Source organism: Copadichromis virginalis, linkage group LG7 (assembly GCF_057382275.1).
Source record: "Copadichromis virginalis isolate Kocher_CV1m ecotype Utaka linkage group LG7, C_Virginalis_male_GT1.1, whole genome shotgun sequence".
NCBI lineage: Eukaryota > Metazoa > Chordata > Actinopteri > Cichliformes > Cichlidae > Copadichromis > Copadichromis virginalis.
In genome coordinates, this window is record NC_140624.1 from 23,994,014 (window position 1) to 24,010,936 (window position 16,923).

The window sequence follows — 16,923 nt, forward strand, 5'->3', positions numbered from 1 at the left end:
CAAAAGGGAAAGGTGCACTCTAATAAGTAAAACATTGGTTCAAATAAAAAAAACATGTTAACGTTTTCCACTAGAATTTTTGAGTTAAGCCAACTTCTGGCAGAATAACATTAATTCAAAGCAATATTTTTGAGTATGGTGAAGTAGCTTTTTTGGCCACAATTAAAAACATTCTTAAGTAAAATTAACTTAATAATTTTCGACTAGAACACAAAAATTTAAGTTGATCCAACGTGAATTTTATGTATAGTGAAGTTACTTTTTGGCCACAAAAAAAAAACACATTCTGAGTAACATGAACTTAATAATTGTCAACAAATACACAGGAATTTAAGTTGATCCAAGATTATATTTATGTATGGTGAAGTAACTTTTTGATCAAAATAAAACACATTTATAATTAAAATGAACTTAACTGTCGGCATAAATAGTATTTATGTTGGTCAAATATGATATTTTGGTTACAGTGTAGTAATTTTTTGGTCCCACAGGAGATTCTATAAGGGTATTTACCTGTTTCCCAGCAGGCTAATTCGCTCCAAAATACAACCTTGATCATTTGGCTGTGTCTTATAACCATGACTACCGCGTAGGCAGGCTCATGCATGGTGGTGCCTGCCCACAAAGAAGTCAAGGTTCTAAGACCTTAGAAACTTGTCGATCACTTTTTTCCCCAAACGAACGTCAGCCTTAACATGGGCTGTGTGTGCGCTTGTGTCATGACCTTCAGAAAAAAGAAATGGATGTTGTGTGTATTTGTTTGAATGCGGCAGATGTGATGCCAAATACCTGGACATCAGCTAACGGACTCGTACCTGGTGCTCAGAAAGAATAGAAATTCAGACAGATGTATTCAAATGAGTTAGACCCATTTAATTACAATAACAAACATCACAATTCTTTAACGTGCATGCGAAGTGCAAGATTTGTGGGCTTCAGTTTCCTAGAACACAAATTGCCCGCTGAAACTTAAGGAACTGTGTATTAAAATTGTAATAAAACCTACTACTTGAATCCTCTTTTTTTTACTTTAACATGTGACAGTGAATCAAAACAAAAGATGACAGGCTGCTATACATTAAATGCACTAATTTAAACATAAAATGAGCAAAGCTTCTTTCATTCAACTTTGTCAGCACTCTTACAAAGTATTCTTGATTCTCTTCCATATTTGACTTTTCACCCTCAAGATTAAGGCCAGCTAAAGAGGGCATTACACAAACTTTAAAACACACCAATACCCTCAGAACACAGGTCATGGGAGAAATTAAACGCATTCCTTAAAAATGTGCAAATAACAGCATTTAAGACACAGCAAACCATTAACTCAGAAGACTTAAGAACAGCGCTTTAAAATTTAGTAAAACACAATGAAGTAGTGCCAGAAATGCAGGAATAAGGTTTTTGTGAAACTCACTCACGAATGGTCTATCAAGTCTGCTCTAGAAAATACCAAACTAAAGATTCATTACTTTAGAGCTGGCTTTTTGTCCATCAAGCTCAAGGCATAGCTTTTGAAATACCTCAAAGGTAAATTTCAGCTGCTTGGGATAGGTAAGGTTCAGAGCGTAGATTACTCCCATCATCAAAGCACAGGATCTGGCAACATCAGTCCTCTCCAGGATCTTGGATCCCTCAACGATGATGGTTGGAGGCCCATCACCAATGATAGCAATCTTCATGATTTGCATTGCAAGGTCTGCGTTGAGCTCCTCCTCATCCTTGTAGGAGAAATTAAATGTTAGGATGTATAAAATACATAGCTCAAGCACTTCAGGATGACGTGCATAAGGGAATGAACTACTACAGGTAGGAAAATAAGCTAAAACAGGTTGTCTTTTGTGTTTTTCAGTGATTTTACTTTGTCATTCTGTAATTTTTAAAAGCTAAATTAAACCATAATCCAACGTTTAAAATAAAAAATGTCTTGTTTTTCACAGTTTTGTTTTTCCACTTTGAAAAGAAAATCTAATAAATCATTTTTAAGGGTTATTCCACTTCTAAGTGAAATTTTATCTATTGCCATATTGCCACAGTTAGAAAGTGAGAAACAAGCCTTTTGTAAACAGCACACTAATTCTCCTGATCCGGAAGCAATCCATTTGCTTTAGCAGAGCACAAACAATGGAAGTGAATAGCAGGTGCTAGCATGTTGTGTGCAAAAGTGATTAAAATGACTAACAAAAATGAAAACAGTAATGAAAACAAATATTTCTTGGGAGCTCAGTAATCATGTTCACGGCAAATGAAAAGTGCAAAAGTAACACGGAAGATTTGCAGAAGCTGATTTAGACTTGAGACTACATTGCAGTTACGACAAACACCGCTGTAAACATCCACTGCATGGTGCATGGATATAACGCAACAGTTGGAAAAGCCTCCAGCTTCCATAAACAAACACACACAGCCACTACTATACAAGCATGGTAAGCTGCAGTAACAATGGATGGGTCTTTGATTTGTTGAAGAAATATTGCACAAATAGCATGTTGGTTTATAGACACTGGTCGGCAGTGGCTTCAACTGCTGTGTTATAACCATGTGGAGGCTTACAGCAGTGCTTTGTCGTAATGTAGTCCCAAGTCTAAATCGGCTCCTGAAAATCCTTCATGTCAATTCATACTTTTCATTTGCAGTCAGCATGATTGTTGAGCTCCCCAGGAATACTTGGTATCATTATTGAGTGATTTTAATCACTTTTGCACACAAAATGCTAGTACCTGCCATTCACTTCCATTGTTTATGCTCTGCTAAAGCTGCTGCCAGATCAGGAAAATGACTGCGCTGGCTACAAAATTTTTTATCCTGTGTGTTTATGTTGCACCTTATCACAGAAACAGGTTTCTATTCAGCAAATTATGTTCAATGACAATGGCAATAAACATCTTCAGATTGTAATTCTGAAATGCTTTTTTCTCACTTATACATGGCAATAGACATATCTTCACTTAGGGTTGGAATGTCCCTTAACTCATTCAGTGCCAGCCACTCTCAGATTTCATACTCCCCTCAGTGCCAGAGATATTTAGCTTTTTCACTGATTTTGAAGGCTCACAGAATATTTTGTTCTATGACTATGTGAATTCTGAAACCACCATGACAAAAATGAGTCTCTCTTCTTTCAGCAGCAAAAAAAAATGTTTCTACCTCTGTTATTTAGAAATCTGCAGTAGAAAAGAGAAACTTTCATGACAAAACACCTGTTTCTGGATCAAAAGCGCTTTGTGTAAATAGGTTTTTCTAGCAGATCAGTGACTTTGATGTAAATATTTCGTGTTTCAATGATTCATGCAACATCTCAACTATGTTTTACTACTATGAAGTAAAAAAATCACCTGTAAAAATGTACTTTTGGCAGATTATTTTTTGTATAAAAATAGTTGTTTATAGACAATTTCAACATTTGAAAAATATATAAGAAAAAAGCGACTGATTTATGATTCAGAGAGTCTGTGTGTGTGTGTTACTCCCGCACAAGTGAGTGCGCGACTTAGTCTGTTCACCCCCCACCCGGCCATCGGTTCGTCTATCAACAATTTCTGTGCGTTTTATGCAGCAAATCGTTCATTATTCTGGTCCCTGCTGCCTTCAGAAGTTTCTAACAGGAGATACTGGTCAGATAAATCCGGTTCATGTTCACTGGAATCGCTAGAAAAACCATGACGTCAGGCTGCAGACACCTCAAGCTCGAAATGACGAGCTGGATCAAAAATCGCGCCACAATACTCGTTCTCAGTAGAGCCGACTGTCACGCTGGTGGGATTTTATCCATGTAATCAACTCCACCACCTTCTCAATTCAATAAAAAGCTCAAGAGGCGTCTATGGCACTGAGCGTTCGGATTCATTTTGACGTCTAAAGACGTCTATGGCACTGAATGACTTAAATACTCAACCCTGAACAGAAAATCCAATGAACAAAACACAAAGACCCAACAGAGACATGCATTCAAAACTAAACAAAAAATTAAAAACCAACTCAAGTACTTGCGCTGTATTGTTTGAAAAGATCCTCCTCCTTCTCTCCAAGATAGACTATGAGGCAGCGAATAGCAATTTCTCTGCGCTTTTCAACTGTGTTGTCCTGATTGATAGAAAAAAATAGAAGGTGTTCAAAATACTCTTTTTCAGTGGAAAATGTGCCCACATTACAGAACTGGCAACAGAAACTGAGTATTTCAGAGGTTCTCATTGTTGAGTGAGTTGAGTGTTTCCTTGATCTGTGTGATTTTTGGCTACCCCATGACTTAAATGAACAAAAACAATCTAGGTAAGGACATGGCAGAGGCTGTACACTGGGGATATGGCGTAACCTATAATGTTTCATCAGCTCTTCCTTAGTGGAGGTTGCAAATTTACAGATTTTGCAAGGCCAATCCATACTTCATGATTCTGAATTACTCAATTCAAGCTTACTTGTTAAAGCTTACTTCAGAAGGTCCCTTGGTATTCGATACCAGGAGAAGATGATGGTTTGAGCCTTTGTCCTGGCAAGAAACACAGCAAAGTAACTGAATATTTCGGTGAGATTCCCACTTTCTTTAGAAGGCTGACCACGTCTTAACTGGAACCCCTAGATCTGCAACGCCAGGACAGTGTATAACACCAGAAAGTTGTGCCTGCACAAAAATACAAAAGATGGTATTTTCAACTTCACCTGTGAGTCTTCAATACAGTGAATAAGTTTCACCTGTCAAAGCTGTGTGAGCTAGAACCAAACATTCAAAACTACATAGACCTGAATACACTGGGTGCTGGAAGGCCTAACGTGGCTTTCCATAGATCAAATATACATAGAGGTGACATGGACTGGGCCAGTCTGTTGGAGCGTGTATCCCCAACGACCGCGATCTTGGAGGGGTCTCCACTCGCCCCCAGTGCATGTATTTCTACTGAGGAATGTGTTAACTCAAAAAATAAATAAATAAATAAATAAAATAAAATTATATATATATATATATATATATATATATATATATATATATATATATATATATATAGTTTTTTTTTTATCAACAAAAGCAAACATAAGGTGTGGCATGACAGGACAGAATCATTTCTGACAGTAAATACGAAAAAAAACCCAAACTTTTTTATACACAAGCTACAATGTCAATAATCCCACTTGATCTGTTTTCATTTCATTCTCCAAAACCAAATTGGAATCAATGCTGAGTCAGCAGCTATGGTCATTTTTGTGCACCCTAGTGTTGCAAAAACTGGCATACTACTGAAACCATATGTGGGATTATTGACCTTTCTTGCCTTATCTGTTTGGAAAAATATTTAAACATTTTCCTTATTTACCATGGGTGAATACATTCCTCAGTAGAAAAAATGCACTGGTGGCGAATGGGGACCCAACCAAGATGGCGGCCCGCTATTGATTTTTTTCTTACTTTCAACCTTTATTGAGGCATATCAATGTTACAGCCAGTGCCAATGCACGTCGCCTCTACGTCTCTACAAAACACGGAAAGTACCCAAAAATTAGGGACAGCTAACTAGCCTACCATATGCGGCACAGTGCACTTAAGTCTGGTCTTTTACCTGTGAAAATAGGCCGAGCAGCCGGTGAAGAACCGCTCTTAGCGGTCAACAGACACACCGGACTAATGGCGACCGCACTTCCTGCGCAGAAGCCAATGGGGTTGAACTTCACCCCGTAACGTTACGAAAATTTAGAAGCGTTTCTTAACAATTACTAACATAAAATGCTTCCCTTCAAAAAATAAATTTCACATTTCAAAAATAAAATCACAGTGAACACAACTTAGCTTGGCTAGCTACGTTAGCATAGTAGTTTGCGCCGGGGCGAACAACGTCCGCTATCTTTTAAAAATTATAAGACAATTACAGTGGTCTGCATTAGAGTAACGTCAGTGTTAAATTTTCCAAAAAGAGCCCAACAATTTATGCTATCGCGGAATTAGCTGCTGTGTGTATATTAAAACACACAAACGCGGGGGCAAGCTAAGATGTATGTTATGTATGTTACGTCGTTGTTTTAAAGTAAACTAACAAAATCCAGAGCGACTGCAGATATGTGTAATTTCGCATAAAATTACTCACCGTTCGCGACGAACACAGCTCTTGATAAACCTTGAACACGTGCTGTTGAATATGTCCGCTTGTGTAGAAGAAGGGAACTATGAGCTGTTTACACATCATCAAGTTGTATTTTACATCGACAGAACTTAAAATTATATTGTTTTTTGATTAAAAGAAGATTTTAAATTCAGACAAATCACGATTATATATTGAGTAAAGAGGCATAATTTATGTGTCACCCGAACTCAATAAAATAAAAATTTTAATTAGGAAGTCTAACAGTATTTATGAACTTGATTTTTCATTTCACAACAACATATATATGTAAGTAATGACTAAAGATCCCATTAATTACTTTTTAGAGTGTGGCACCTCAGGCAGAAGAGGTGGTGGGACACGCCCACACAGGCACCTTCAGGAGGAGGCCCTGCTAGGGCCGTAACAGGTATATATAGGACTACCTACAATGACTGGACTCCTGTAAATAATTATTATCTGCTCGTTCAGAAGCTCCCTGAAAAGGTTTTCATTTGATCCAGATGTTATGGTTGGGCAGATGTGGGGTTTTCTTCTTGGTCTGTCTTTCTTTCTCTCTCTGCTTTGCCTCCCTATGTCCACTCTCGGCCTGTGCTGTCTTTCTTCTGTTCAAGTTTCCTGATCCATGCTTCACCAAGGAGTTCTACAGACATCATCTGAGCTTTGAAGACAGAAGGACTCACCCTCATCTCACCTGCCTCCCCACTTTCCACCAACCCACTCACTACTCCTAAGGTATTGTGTCTGTGTGCCAGCAGTCCCTCTTAAATCCCTGTTCAAGCAAATTACAAGTAAGAATTTTCTCTCACCTCTAATAACTTACAGAGACTTACCTGCATGCACTCTGTCTCCTTCAGTAGAGACTCCCATAAAGGTTGTAGCATTCTAAGTCACTCACCTACCCTTTACTATCTGTTCAATAAACACGTTAAACCCATTAATGGTTGTCGGTGTCTGCTTCTGCAGACACATTTGCAGTTAAATGTTACATCAGAAGGCTGCAGTGAGAATTCTGACAGGGACTAGAAAGAGAAATCCTATTTTTCTACATCGGCCTCTCTTCACTGGCTCCCTGTTAAATAAAGAAGTTAAAATTCTTCTCCTCACATACAAATCTTTAAAGGAGAATTTGAGGTGGAACTTTCAGCTATCAGGTCCCTCTTCTGTCTCCTTGAATTTAATCGTTATTTATTATTAATCTCTGGCTCTCTCAGCATGTCTTCATCCTGTCTTCCTCTCCTCACTTACAGCCGGTTGTTGCAGATGGCCGCCCCTCCCTGAGCCGGGTTCTGCCAGAGGTTTATTCCTGTTAAACGGGAGTTTTTCCTTCCCACTGTCACCAGAGTGTGACATCTGATTGAGAAGTTTTTCTCTGTATTATCAGAGGGTCTATAAACCACATTGAGGCAACTGTTGTGATTTGATGCTATATAAATAAAATTAAATTGAACTAATTTGACCTTAATCGGTTCCCAGTTTGGGAGACAGACAGGTTCTTCACTTTTAAAATTAGGCTTAAAACTTCCCTTTTGATGTAGCCTATAGTAAGGGCTGGATCAGGTGACCATGGACCATCCATTGGTTAGCTGCAATAGAGTTAGGCTCCCAGAAGGCTTCTTCTTCACTTACCTCATCTCATGTTTTTTCCTCAGGCTCAACCGGTCACAACAAATGGCTCCCCCTTTACAATTTTGTGCAACAAACAGTGTTGGTCAAGTTACTTGAAAAAAGTAATCAGTAACTAATTACTGATTACTTCCCCAAAAAAGTAATCCTGTTACTTTACTGATTACTTATTTTCAAAAGTAATTAATTACCTAGTTACTTAGTTACTTTTTAAAAACACGATTTACAACCTGAATAGGTGATAAAGTGATAGATCTTTCAGCCCAATTCTACTTTTTCTGCATAATCCATCATACAAAATGTTATCAAACGGAAAGGTCCCTTTTTAAAACTTGTTTTATTATTTTTAATCTTTTAACTTTATGCATCAAGCAAAAATTAAATTATATGCAACATTCTCTGACTGGAAGAAATTTGTTTAATATTTAAACCTATTTTCTGCACATTCCAGCACATAAAATATTTTTTTGTGTGTGTTTACACTCAGTCTTTCAAATAGATGCAAGTAAAACACAGCAGAAAATAAATAAAATCAAAGACTAGCGGTCCTGTTGCTCTATGGATAGAGCTGTAAAGCAGGAGTAAAGCAGGAGTGGGGTAGGTGGAGGTTTACCCTGGTGCAGGTGTGCCGCAGCAGTCAGTGGAAGAATCCACGAGTTTCTCTGTGAATTTCCCATTATGTCGTAGCGCACTCGGTGCTTGCTTGGAAGTTTAGGGGTTTTTTTGCTGTAAAAAGAAGTTTTCTTCCCACGCACGATGGACGCTAATGTTTTTGTCACTTTTTATGGGATCAAACTCAAAGTAAGGTCAGTACTTCCACGCTTTAAACGCTGCACGCTCATACTCTCTCCCACAATCGATATGTGATCCATTGTTGATCTGCACACAGCTGTTGCCACGAACTTCGCACGTCACTGTCATGAGACATTCTCGCAAAAAATCACGGTTTTAGTAACGCAGTAACGCAGTAACGCAGCGTTCCTACGGGAAAGTAACGGTAATCTAATTCCCGTTTTTGCAATAGTAATCCCTTACTTTACTCGTTACTTGAAAAAAGTAATTGGATTACAGTAACGCGTTACTTGTTACTTGTTACTTGTAACGCGTTACTGCCCATCTCTGGCAACAAAACCAGAAAACAGCTCTATTTAAACTACACTAACAAAATGAATCAGAAATTAGTGCATGAGTTTATATTTGCTCTTAAGTTCATAGAGTAAGTATGCTGATTTAAAAGTGTTTTCTATGGAATTAAGCAAAAATATAATCCTAAAAAGAGAAATAAAGTTGGAGGATATTTGATGGAAAGCTTTCAAAAATCTACCAAACAGACCTGGTGGTAAGATTATTTTCTTAGTCATTGTTTCCAAGGTCCTCTTAACAAGTTGTAAAAGCCAGGTTAAGCTCCAGTGAAAAAGCTTTTTATTATTAAAGTCAAAAACAGAAATCCCAACATCTGCAGGTTGTGGACTGATTGTGATGATCATGCAATGCAGTAATAAATTTCAAGCTATTTGTTGGTTTATGGATTACATTTATGTCAGCGGGAATTTATAGTAGAAAAAAAAACTATTACAAAGTAAAACCTGCTTTAGAGAAACATGGACAGAGTTGTGCCTTCACGTTAATTAAATTGTAATCGTCACCAATATTTGAGCCTTTAGCATGTAGTGGTTTTGTTTGTTAACCAAGACAACAACCTGGTGAATTAGAAAAAAAATGAAAAGACTGTTCAAACTGTGAAGCAAAAAGTGAGCCTGATTCGTTCATCCTGCCTCATCACTGCTGGTACCCATCAGTGGAACATGAGGCAAAACTAACCTCGGACTGTGTGCATTCATGAAGGGAAATAACCACATCTTCAAAACCTTGACGCAAAAACCTTTCACGTCATGATGCCGGAGTGTCGTCGGATGAAACATCTGATGACACAGGAGAATGAGTGGGATGTGGTAATGGGTGGGAAGGTGGGGATGGAGATGTGTGTCTGTGTGGGTGGGGTAAGGGGGGGGGGGGCAGATGCTGTGACATCATTTTGGCTCTTATATACCCAGGGAATGGAGCCCACTGTGCTTCACATCCCAGCAGCAGAAACTGCTTAAGTGTGTATAGATCTGAAGAAGAAGAACAAGAAAAAACAAAACAGCAGCTTCACTAAATTGTGTCTCCAGCCTCTCTTTGTCTGTGTCTGGCCCCTAACCTTATGGACTAGATTCCTCCTCAGGTGAATTCTTCAGTGTGGGATCCTTTTTTTGTTCTTTTGGGGTATTTCTTTTCAGATTTTTTTGTTCTGATCAAGATGCAGACACAGTTGGCGTGTATGCTTCTCCTCTGTTTAACATGTGGTGCACTTTGTACAGGTAAGCACTGGTGTTCTTTCAACAGGTTTTCTATGTAGAACTTTATGGATTTATTCACAAAACAGGTGCATCATACTGAAATGTTGCATGTGCATAAAAGAAGGAAAAATTACTGCAAATATTTCTGAAAAACCTTGAATGGCAAAGTTGGTTAAACAGGATGGTTTTGAGTTTGGTCCTTTAGATTAAATACTGAAATAACCTGATTTGTTCTCTCGGGAAAAATCAGAGAATGGCGTGTGACTTCATGACATAGCTAACTTTTAAACCTCGGTTTATTAAAAAAAATAACTGTATAAGTGAAAATCTTAATTTTGCTCAAGGATTACAGCTCTTTTAGGCTACTATAAAACCCCTTTCCCCCTCAAAGATCAATTGCCTCTTCCATTCTTTTAAATCCATGCATAATTTGTGCTTTGTTTAACTGTCAGGGTGCACTGGGACTCAGGCTGATCAATAGTGTCACCTGTTGAAAGCTTAAAAGTGGCCATAGTCACATGTGAATATGGGCTTTTATGACAGTTTCACTTCACCTCTTCCAAACACGGCACAGCAGAAAAAACTATTAATGTAACTATTAATGTAACTTACACTATTGTTCTCATTCTTTGTTTGATCTTATGTTAGGGAAATGAAACTTAATTAGTTTCATTTATTTTACATTAAATGCAGTTTACACTGAACTATTTCCAATACTCAAAATGAGAATGGATTGTTACTAGATGATAGTTACTTTTGGATCAATAACCAAATAAAGGACAACTTTTATGCATGCGCGCACATAACACACACACACACACACACACACACACACACACACACACACACACACACACACACACACACACATATATATATATATATATATATATATATATATATATATATATATATATATATATATATATATATATATATATATATATATATATATATATATATATATATATAAATATATATATATATATATATATATATATATAGGGAGAGAGAGAGAGATGCACATGGAATTCTTATTGATATTATGTGTTGCTTTTTGTCACTGTCAGGGTGCACGGGGACTCTGTTATCAATAGTGATGAAGATGACCACCATCAGATACCGAGGGCTGGGTTTCTTCACCACTTTACTATTCAAATGTAAATGATGAGAAACTATACTTAATTGTTAATTTAAATAACATTTCATTGAGGACTGAACTAAACTACACTCCAAAAATATTTATGCCCAAAATACTGACTTCTTTAAGTAGTTGGATAACATGTCAATTTTTTTATGTTGTTACACAAGTAGAATGTAAAACATTAAATTTAATGGAATCAGTTCAAATGAAACCGACTGAGTATACATTTAGATTAGACCTAGTATATTTGTTTTAATTATACTGATTTATGTTTATGTTTTATTTATGTTTTTTGTTTATGTTTTATCTTTTGTTTTGTGTTTTTATTTGTGTGAAATCTGAATGTTGTAAAGCTGTTTTTCTGTAACTGACAGATGTTGACCAGGAGCAGCGAGCGCTAGAAGAGGAACTACTCAGCAGTCTCTTCACTTCCAAGGTATCTGGTCTTTTTACATCTGTGATATCAGAGACTGGAAAGAAAAGCTTCATCCTGCCGGGTCGGTCTCTGACCTCGCCGATAAAGGCTTTCCAGGTGTTCTTTCATGAAATCTACATCCACGCTTCAGTGGCAACCTCAGCTTGCGGTTGTGCTCATGCTGAGTGGGAGATAAATAATTTACCACAAGAGGCTTTTTATGCCACTCAGGCTGCCTGAGCATTTACTTTGTTTTTTTTAAGTCAATTTGCTCTTTTTAAAAGTGTATCCAGTTCAAATGTGCTCAGAAAAATAACAAATAATCACCTTTCCATTTGCTGCAGTGCTTTGAAACGAGGAGAAAATAAGAGCTGAGATTGGGCATTCTAATTCAGTTGTAACCTTGAGCTTTTTATCACATTTATCTGATGTCTGCCTGAGGCTATGCAAAGATCAGGTATGAAATCAGTGAATGTGGAACCAAAGGCACGCACAGACGGATGGCCGATCCTAATAGGATTCAGATGGACCTGGCAGTATAGTTACGACACATCTTTTACCGTTCTTGCTGATGAAAAACTGCGATGCTCACACGGAGACATGACGGTGACAAATCAGCCATTTGATTCATAGCTGCCGATGCTCAGAGGTTGCTCAGGGGTGATGATTGTAATAATAACTTGCTGCATGACTGACAGACTGCTCAAGAGGCTGGAAAGTGCAGTATGGTGGAAGATAGACCTAATTGTGGCTCTTTATCTACACACTATATATTTGACAATAAAATTGACTGATATACTCCTCCCTTCCTTTCATCTGATTAGATACCACGGTTAATGCTCCATTGTGGTTTTTCATTCTCTACTGAATACAACTAAATTACCTTCTTATTACTCTGCATAGTGAGTCACTGACCTCTGTGTTCAGTATCGTTAGTTGTTCCGATGCTGGAATTTAGATTGAACTTTTGCGTCTCTATAAAATGCAAGTTTGTGAACGCTAAAGAGCCCAGGAGACTAACGTTAAGGTAGAAATTTCCAGTGAAGCACCACAATCTTTCATATGACATTACAGCACAATTGCATGGCCACACTAACTCAGCTAGTTTGTCTTTTGTGCATGGGCAATTTCCAAATGTCAGCTGCCTATGTTTGATCCTGACGCTTGTTCATTTGATGCCACTAAAGCTTTTATCCACGTCTCCTGCCTGGCAAACAAAAAGAGTTTTCGTCTTTATATTTGAGGATACTTCCACTGGTCATAAATGATGAGTGAGCCTCCCTGACACTGACATCTTTGACTGCAACATGCACGTGACAGCCAGTACACACAGAGGATTCTGGGGGCTCTTTACCATCTCACTGCACTCTAGAGACACTAGATTATAACTCAGTAGTCTCACTCTGTTCACTCTGAGTGCATGTGTCTTTAAGAAATAATAGGTGCTTAGATTACATTGTAAAAGTCTCACATGCAGAATCCTCAGTCCCTTTTTAAAGGAACTACCTGAGTGTTTACTGCTGCAAATGCAAAATGTACAACATTAAAAGTGAGACTAAGATGTAGTTCACAATACTGACTGTATTCTGTTTGCTTAAACATAAGCTATGAAATGACAAATATCAAAATGATTAAGTCAGATCGAGGTATTGAATCAACAGTTTGGCTGAATTTTAAAATTATGGCCACAGTTTGTACTTACAGTGTTGAGGACGCGGATTGAGTAATACCTGAAAATGTCATTTTTCAGTCAGATCATTTCTGTCAATATAAATGTTTCACGAGAGAAAACAATCCCCATTAAACCAAAAAGCTTCTAAACCACCTGAAACATCAGCCTCTTGAGTGGTCAGTACAGTTTTCACTTCACCCAAGTTCACAAAATACACGAAAACACCAACGAAAATATTGCTCAAAGCAGGAATCTGATTAAGTGATGCACTCTGAGTGTTAAAAACCCAACCACTCAATCCATTTAACTGTCTCATCCTGGTATCTTGTGCCCTCTGTGCAGATGAAACAGAATAAGCAGAGTGCCCCCTATTGGCGCGTGTCTCTGGCCAACCTCTGTAAGATGCTGAGCGCCCTGCGCCAGGAGGCGTGGAGTGGGGAGGAGGAGGATGGGGGTCTGAGGGAGGGGAGCCTCCAGCTGCTGGATGAAATGTACAACTTGCAACACATCTGCCGAGTACTGCAGAGCCGGGAGGAGAGGGTCAGACAATCATCTTTAACTTACTTTCTTTTGCTGTGTGGGCTACTTTTCAAATAACAACATTGCATACCCATATGGAAAAGATATATATAAATCTTATAAAGTTTGTATCTGTCTTGTGTGAAACTTGTATGAAAAGCATATAAGTGTGAAAACAGATATAAGATCCCTTGAAAAATGATATAATGAAACTTGTATGTTTTGGATACTTACTAAAACAATGTATGAAAGTAATGAGAAAGTGGCCACTTTCATAAGTAATCACATATAAGTTTTTACTATTTCTTTTCCATATGGGAAATTATGGATAGCTAAGGAAATTCTCAAAAGTCCTAATCTCCTACCTAAGCTACTTGTTGAGAAGTAACTGTCAACCAAAAGCCCAGTCAAAACAAATACACAGACTTGTGTACATACACACTTACTCACTCACATCGCCAGAACACACAGGAGTATGTGTGTTCTCCCCTAAAGCAAACACACTTCATTAAATCTCCCCTCTCCCCCACTTCGCCTCCTCATCTCTTCCTCACTCGCTGTCATCGTTTTTCTCTCCACTTTTGGCTCCTCGCACTGTGGCATTTCTCTTTTTTTAAATGTTAACACAACACCTGCAGATTAGCAGTCAGTACCAAAACATGTTTGCCTGCCGCCCGCCCCCCTCACACTCCCTCATGTTGCGTGACACTCATCCTCTGCTGTGTCTCCCTTCACTCCTCACAGCTACTCCAAGACTCTCTAGAGTATTCAGAGGAGAACAGCGACGCTCCACTGAAACGAAAGTCACCCTACATATTGAAGAGGCAAGTGGGGCACATCACTAAGACTCGGCGGCCGTACATCTTAAAACGAAGTACATTTTACTGACATCCCAGAGACCGCAGCACCATTTTAAGGGACCGGACCACATGTTTTGTGTAATTATGTGATTGTGTTTATTTTCTGTCTTCTTGTAGATGCAGTCTTTTTTTTTTTCCTGTTCCTTTTTATCCAATCAGACCCTTTGATTGTATGTCCAACAGAGAGGCCTGTCTTTATCCTGCTCCTGAAAATAAAATCCTTAGCATCAAAGAAATAGTGTATCTCTGAGAAACTGTATTTATGTATGCTATTTATTCACTACAAAATAAATCTATTTTGTTTCAGAAATTAAAGGATTCATGATACAAAACCAGCGCAATGTCACAATCTGCTTTTTCTATTTATGTAATGACTTAGCTAAGTTGTGTCATATTTCATCCTTTATAATACTTAATTAGCATTCACAGGATCACAACCTACAACAAATTACTCCTCTGACCAAACAAAACCAGGAGACACTTTATGTCTCCCTAAGTGTCACCAGTAGCTTCAGTCGGTTTAGCACAAACTCTCCAAGTCTCTGCAACTCTACTTTGACATGCATGGAAACACAGAGTAGAAGCAACACTGTTCAACCGGTTGAAAATTGGTTACTGCAAAGGCCACAGCATATTATTCACCTTCATCATTAATTCAGTCCCACTGCGCGCCATGGATAGAGGTTTTGTCATCTTGGAAAAGATCACTCTCATCAGCATAGAAAAATGTCTCTGTGGACCCATACTGTGAAATCAAACTGCTCCCACGGCATTAAGCCCAGGATCCATATTTTCGCTTTAATTTCTCATCTGTCCTCATTCTTTATCAACTTTAATCTCAATGAACACAGTTTAGTTTAGGACTCAGTACTTTATTGTACATAAAATTGTGCAAAAAGATAAGATAAAAGTTATCTTTTCTTTATGCACAATTGGGCTGCTAGATCCTAAATATGGATTGATATGCATTTAGAAAAATCCCAACAAATTAGAAATGAAACACAAATAGTGCCTAAAATGTTAGCTATGCTTAATCATTTTTTTAAAAAAAAAAAAAAAGAAAAAGTACAAACATGCTGTTGGTTTTTGGTCTTCCATAAGACCAAAAAGGTTATTCTATATTTCTTAGTATGGAAATATAGAACGACCTTGTTCTTTAGACATCCATTCTTATGTATAATAATGCAATCTGAGATCTTGATTTATGTCTTTTTTTGTTTGGAATTCAAATCAGTCATTTATACAAATATCAGTGATGGAATTTTACATATCCTAAAATACATTTATAATTTGGAAAAAATAGTAGACTTTGCCGGTAGCAGCATTGTTGCAATGTAATTTCTTATTAACGGCGTTTGTCTCCTTTTATAACTTTTATAGATTGATGAAAAATCTATAATATAATGAAAAACAGCCCAATAAATGCTGCCACTCTTTGACTTGGGATCCACTTGCAACTACAGTCAGGTCTGAACACTGATGCCGTAATGATTTCTTGATGTTAAAATTCAGCTTGTGGCGCCTTTAATATCAACACATTGATCTTAATAGCATGTGCTATGCTGAGCATTTTTCAAAGGAGCACAGAGGCCCTTTGACTTCAGCAGATGAAATACACCTTTACTACAGCGAATGAGAGGTCTTGGCCTTAATAAATGGCAGTTTCCTCTCTAAATCAAAAAGCTTTGGTGTTCTTTGAAACTTGGTTCTTAACCTTGACAGCCAAAGCACTTGGATGACGTGCAACACACAATCAAACACGCATTTGGGATGGCTTCATCTTGTTGCCTGAGAGAGCAGGTGATGTGAGAAGATTAGATTTGGAGTTTGACGCAAAGGAAAAGCTGTTTTTATTCAAAACACGTTTGGGCCAAACAATTAGGTACAAAGGATTTCTTTGTTCTACAAAAGTTTTGGTAACACTTTTTGAGATGAAGGTAAGTGAGAAATCAGGCACAAAAAATTCATGTTACCATCAACACCTGATATTTCACCTGAACTCAGTCCCCTCAAAACATGCTTACAACACGTAATCCCGTACGAAAAAGAATCAAAAAGCAAAACTGCATTTCTAAGCGGGACAGCTATGTCCAGCCTTGCTGATAGTAAAGGGTCATACTTGGGTATGGACTCATTATCTCCTTTAAAAAAGCGTTTCGGATAACAGGGATAATCCCCAGACCCCGATGTGGTCATATTTCAGTGGAACCATTTCTCTGTCAGGGAAAGGTTACAAGAAAATCTTCAAATGTAATTTCTCAA

The 16,923-nt window shown here is 37.9% G+C and overlaps 1 protein-coding gene and 1 long non-coding RNA gene across 5 annotated transcripts; one reads left to right on the top strand and one right to left on the bottom strand.

Moving 5' to 3' along the window:
• Positions 1-850: 850 nt before the first annotated feature.
• LOC146705067 (uncharacterized) lies at positions 851-6,142 on the bottom strand. Of its 3 annotated transcripts, none has more exons than XR_014921281.1 (4): positions 6,072-6,142; positions 4,430-4,618; positions 3,987-4,083; positions 851-1,721 (listed from the first exon to the last, which is right to left on the bottom strand). It is a non-coding gene; the product is annotated as an uncharacterized LOC146705067 (long non-coding RNA). The 3 variants fall into 3 exon arrangements; XR_014921280.1 differs by having other exon boundaries at positions 4,416-4,618; XR_014921282.1 differs by lacking the exon at positions 6,072-6,142 and adding an exon at positions 5,550-6,044 and having other exon boundaries at positions 4,416-4,618.
• Positions 6,143-9,781: 3,639 nt separating this feature from the next.
• Positions 9,782-14,989, top strand: nts (neurotensin). 2 transcript variants are annotated; one of them, XM_085465164.1, is made up of 4 exons: positions 9,782-10,072; positions 11,570-11,631; positions 13,625-13,822; positions 14,546-14,989. In XM_085465164.1, exons 1-4 carry the CDS (start codon positions 10,012-10,014, stop codon positions 14,687-14,689), a joined length of 465 nt encoding a protein of 154 aa, XP_085321290.1. In that variant the 5' UTR covers positions 9,782-10,011; the 3' UTR covers positions 14,690-14,989. The 2 variants fall into 2 exon arrangements, with proteins under 2 accessions (XP_085321290.1, XP_085321291.1); XM_085465165.1 differs by lacking the exon at positions 9,782-10,072 and adding an exon at positions 11,110-11,211.
• Positions 14,990-16,923: the final 1,934 nt, after the last annotated feature.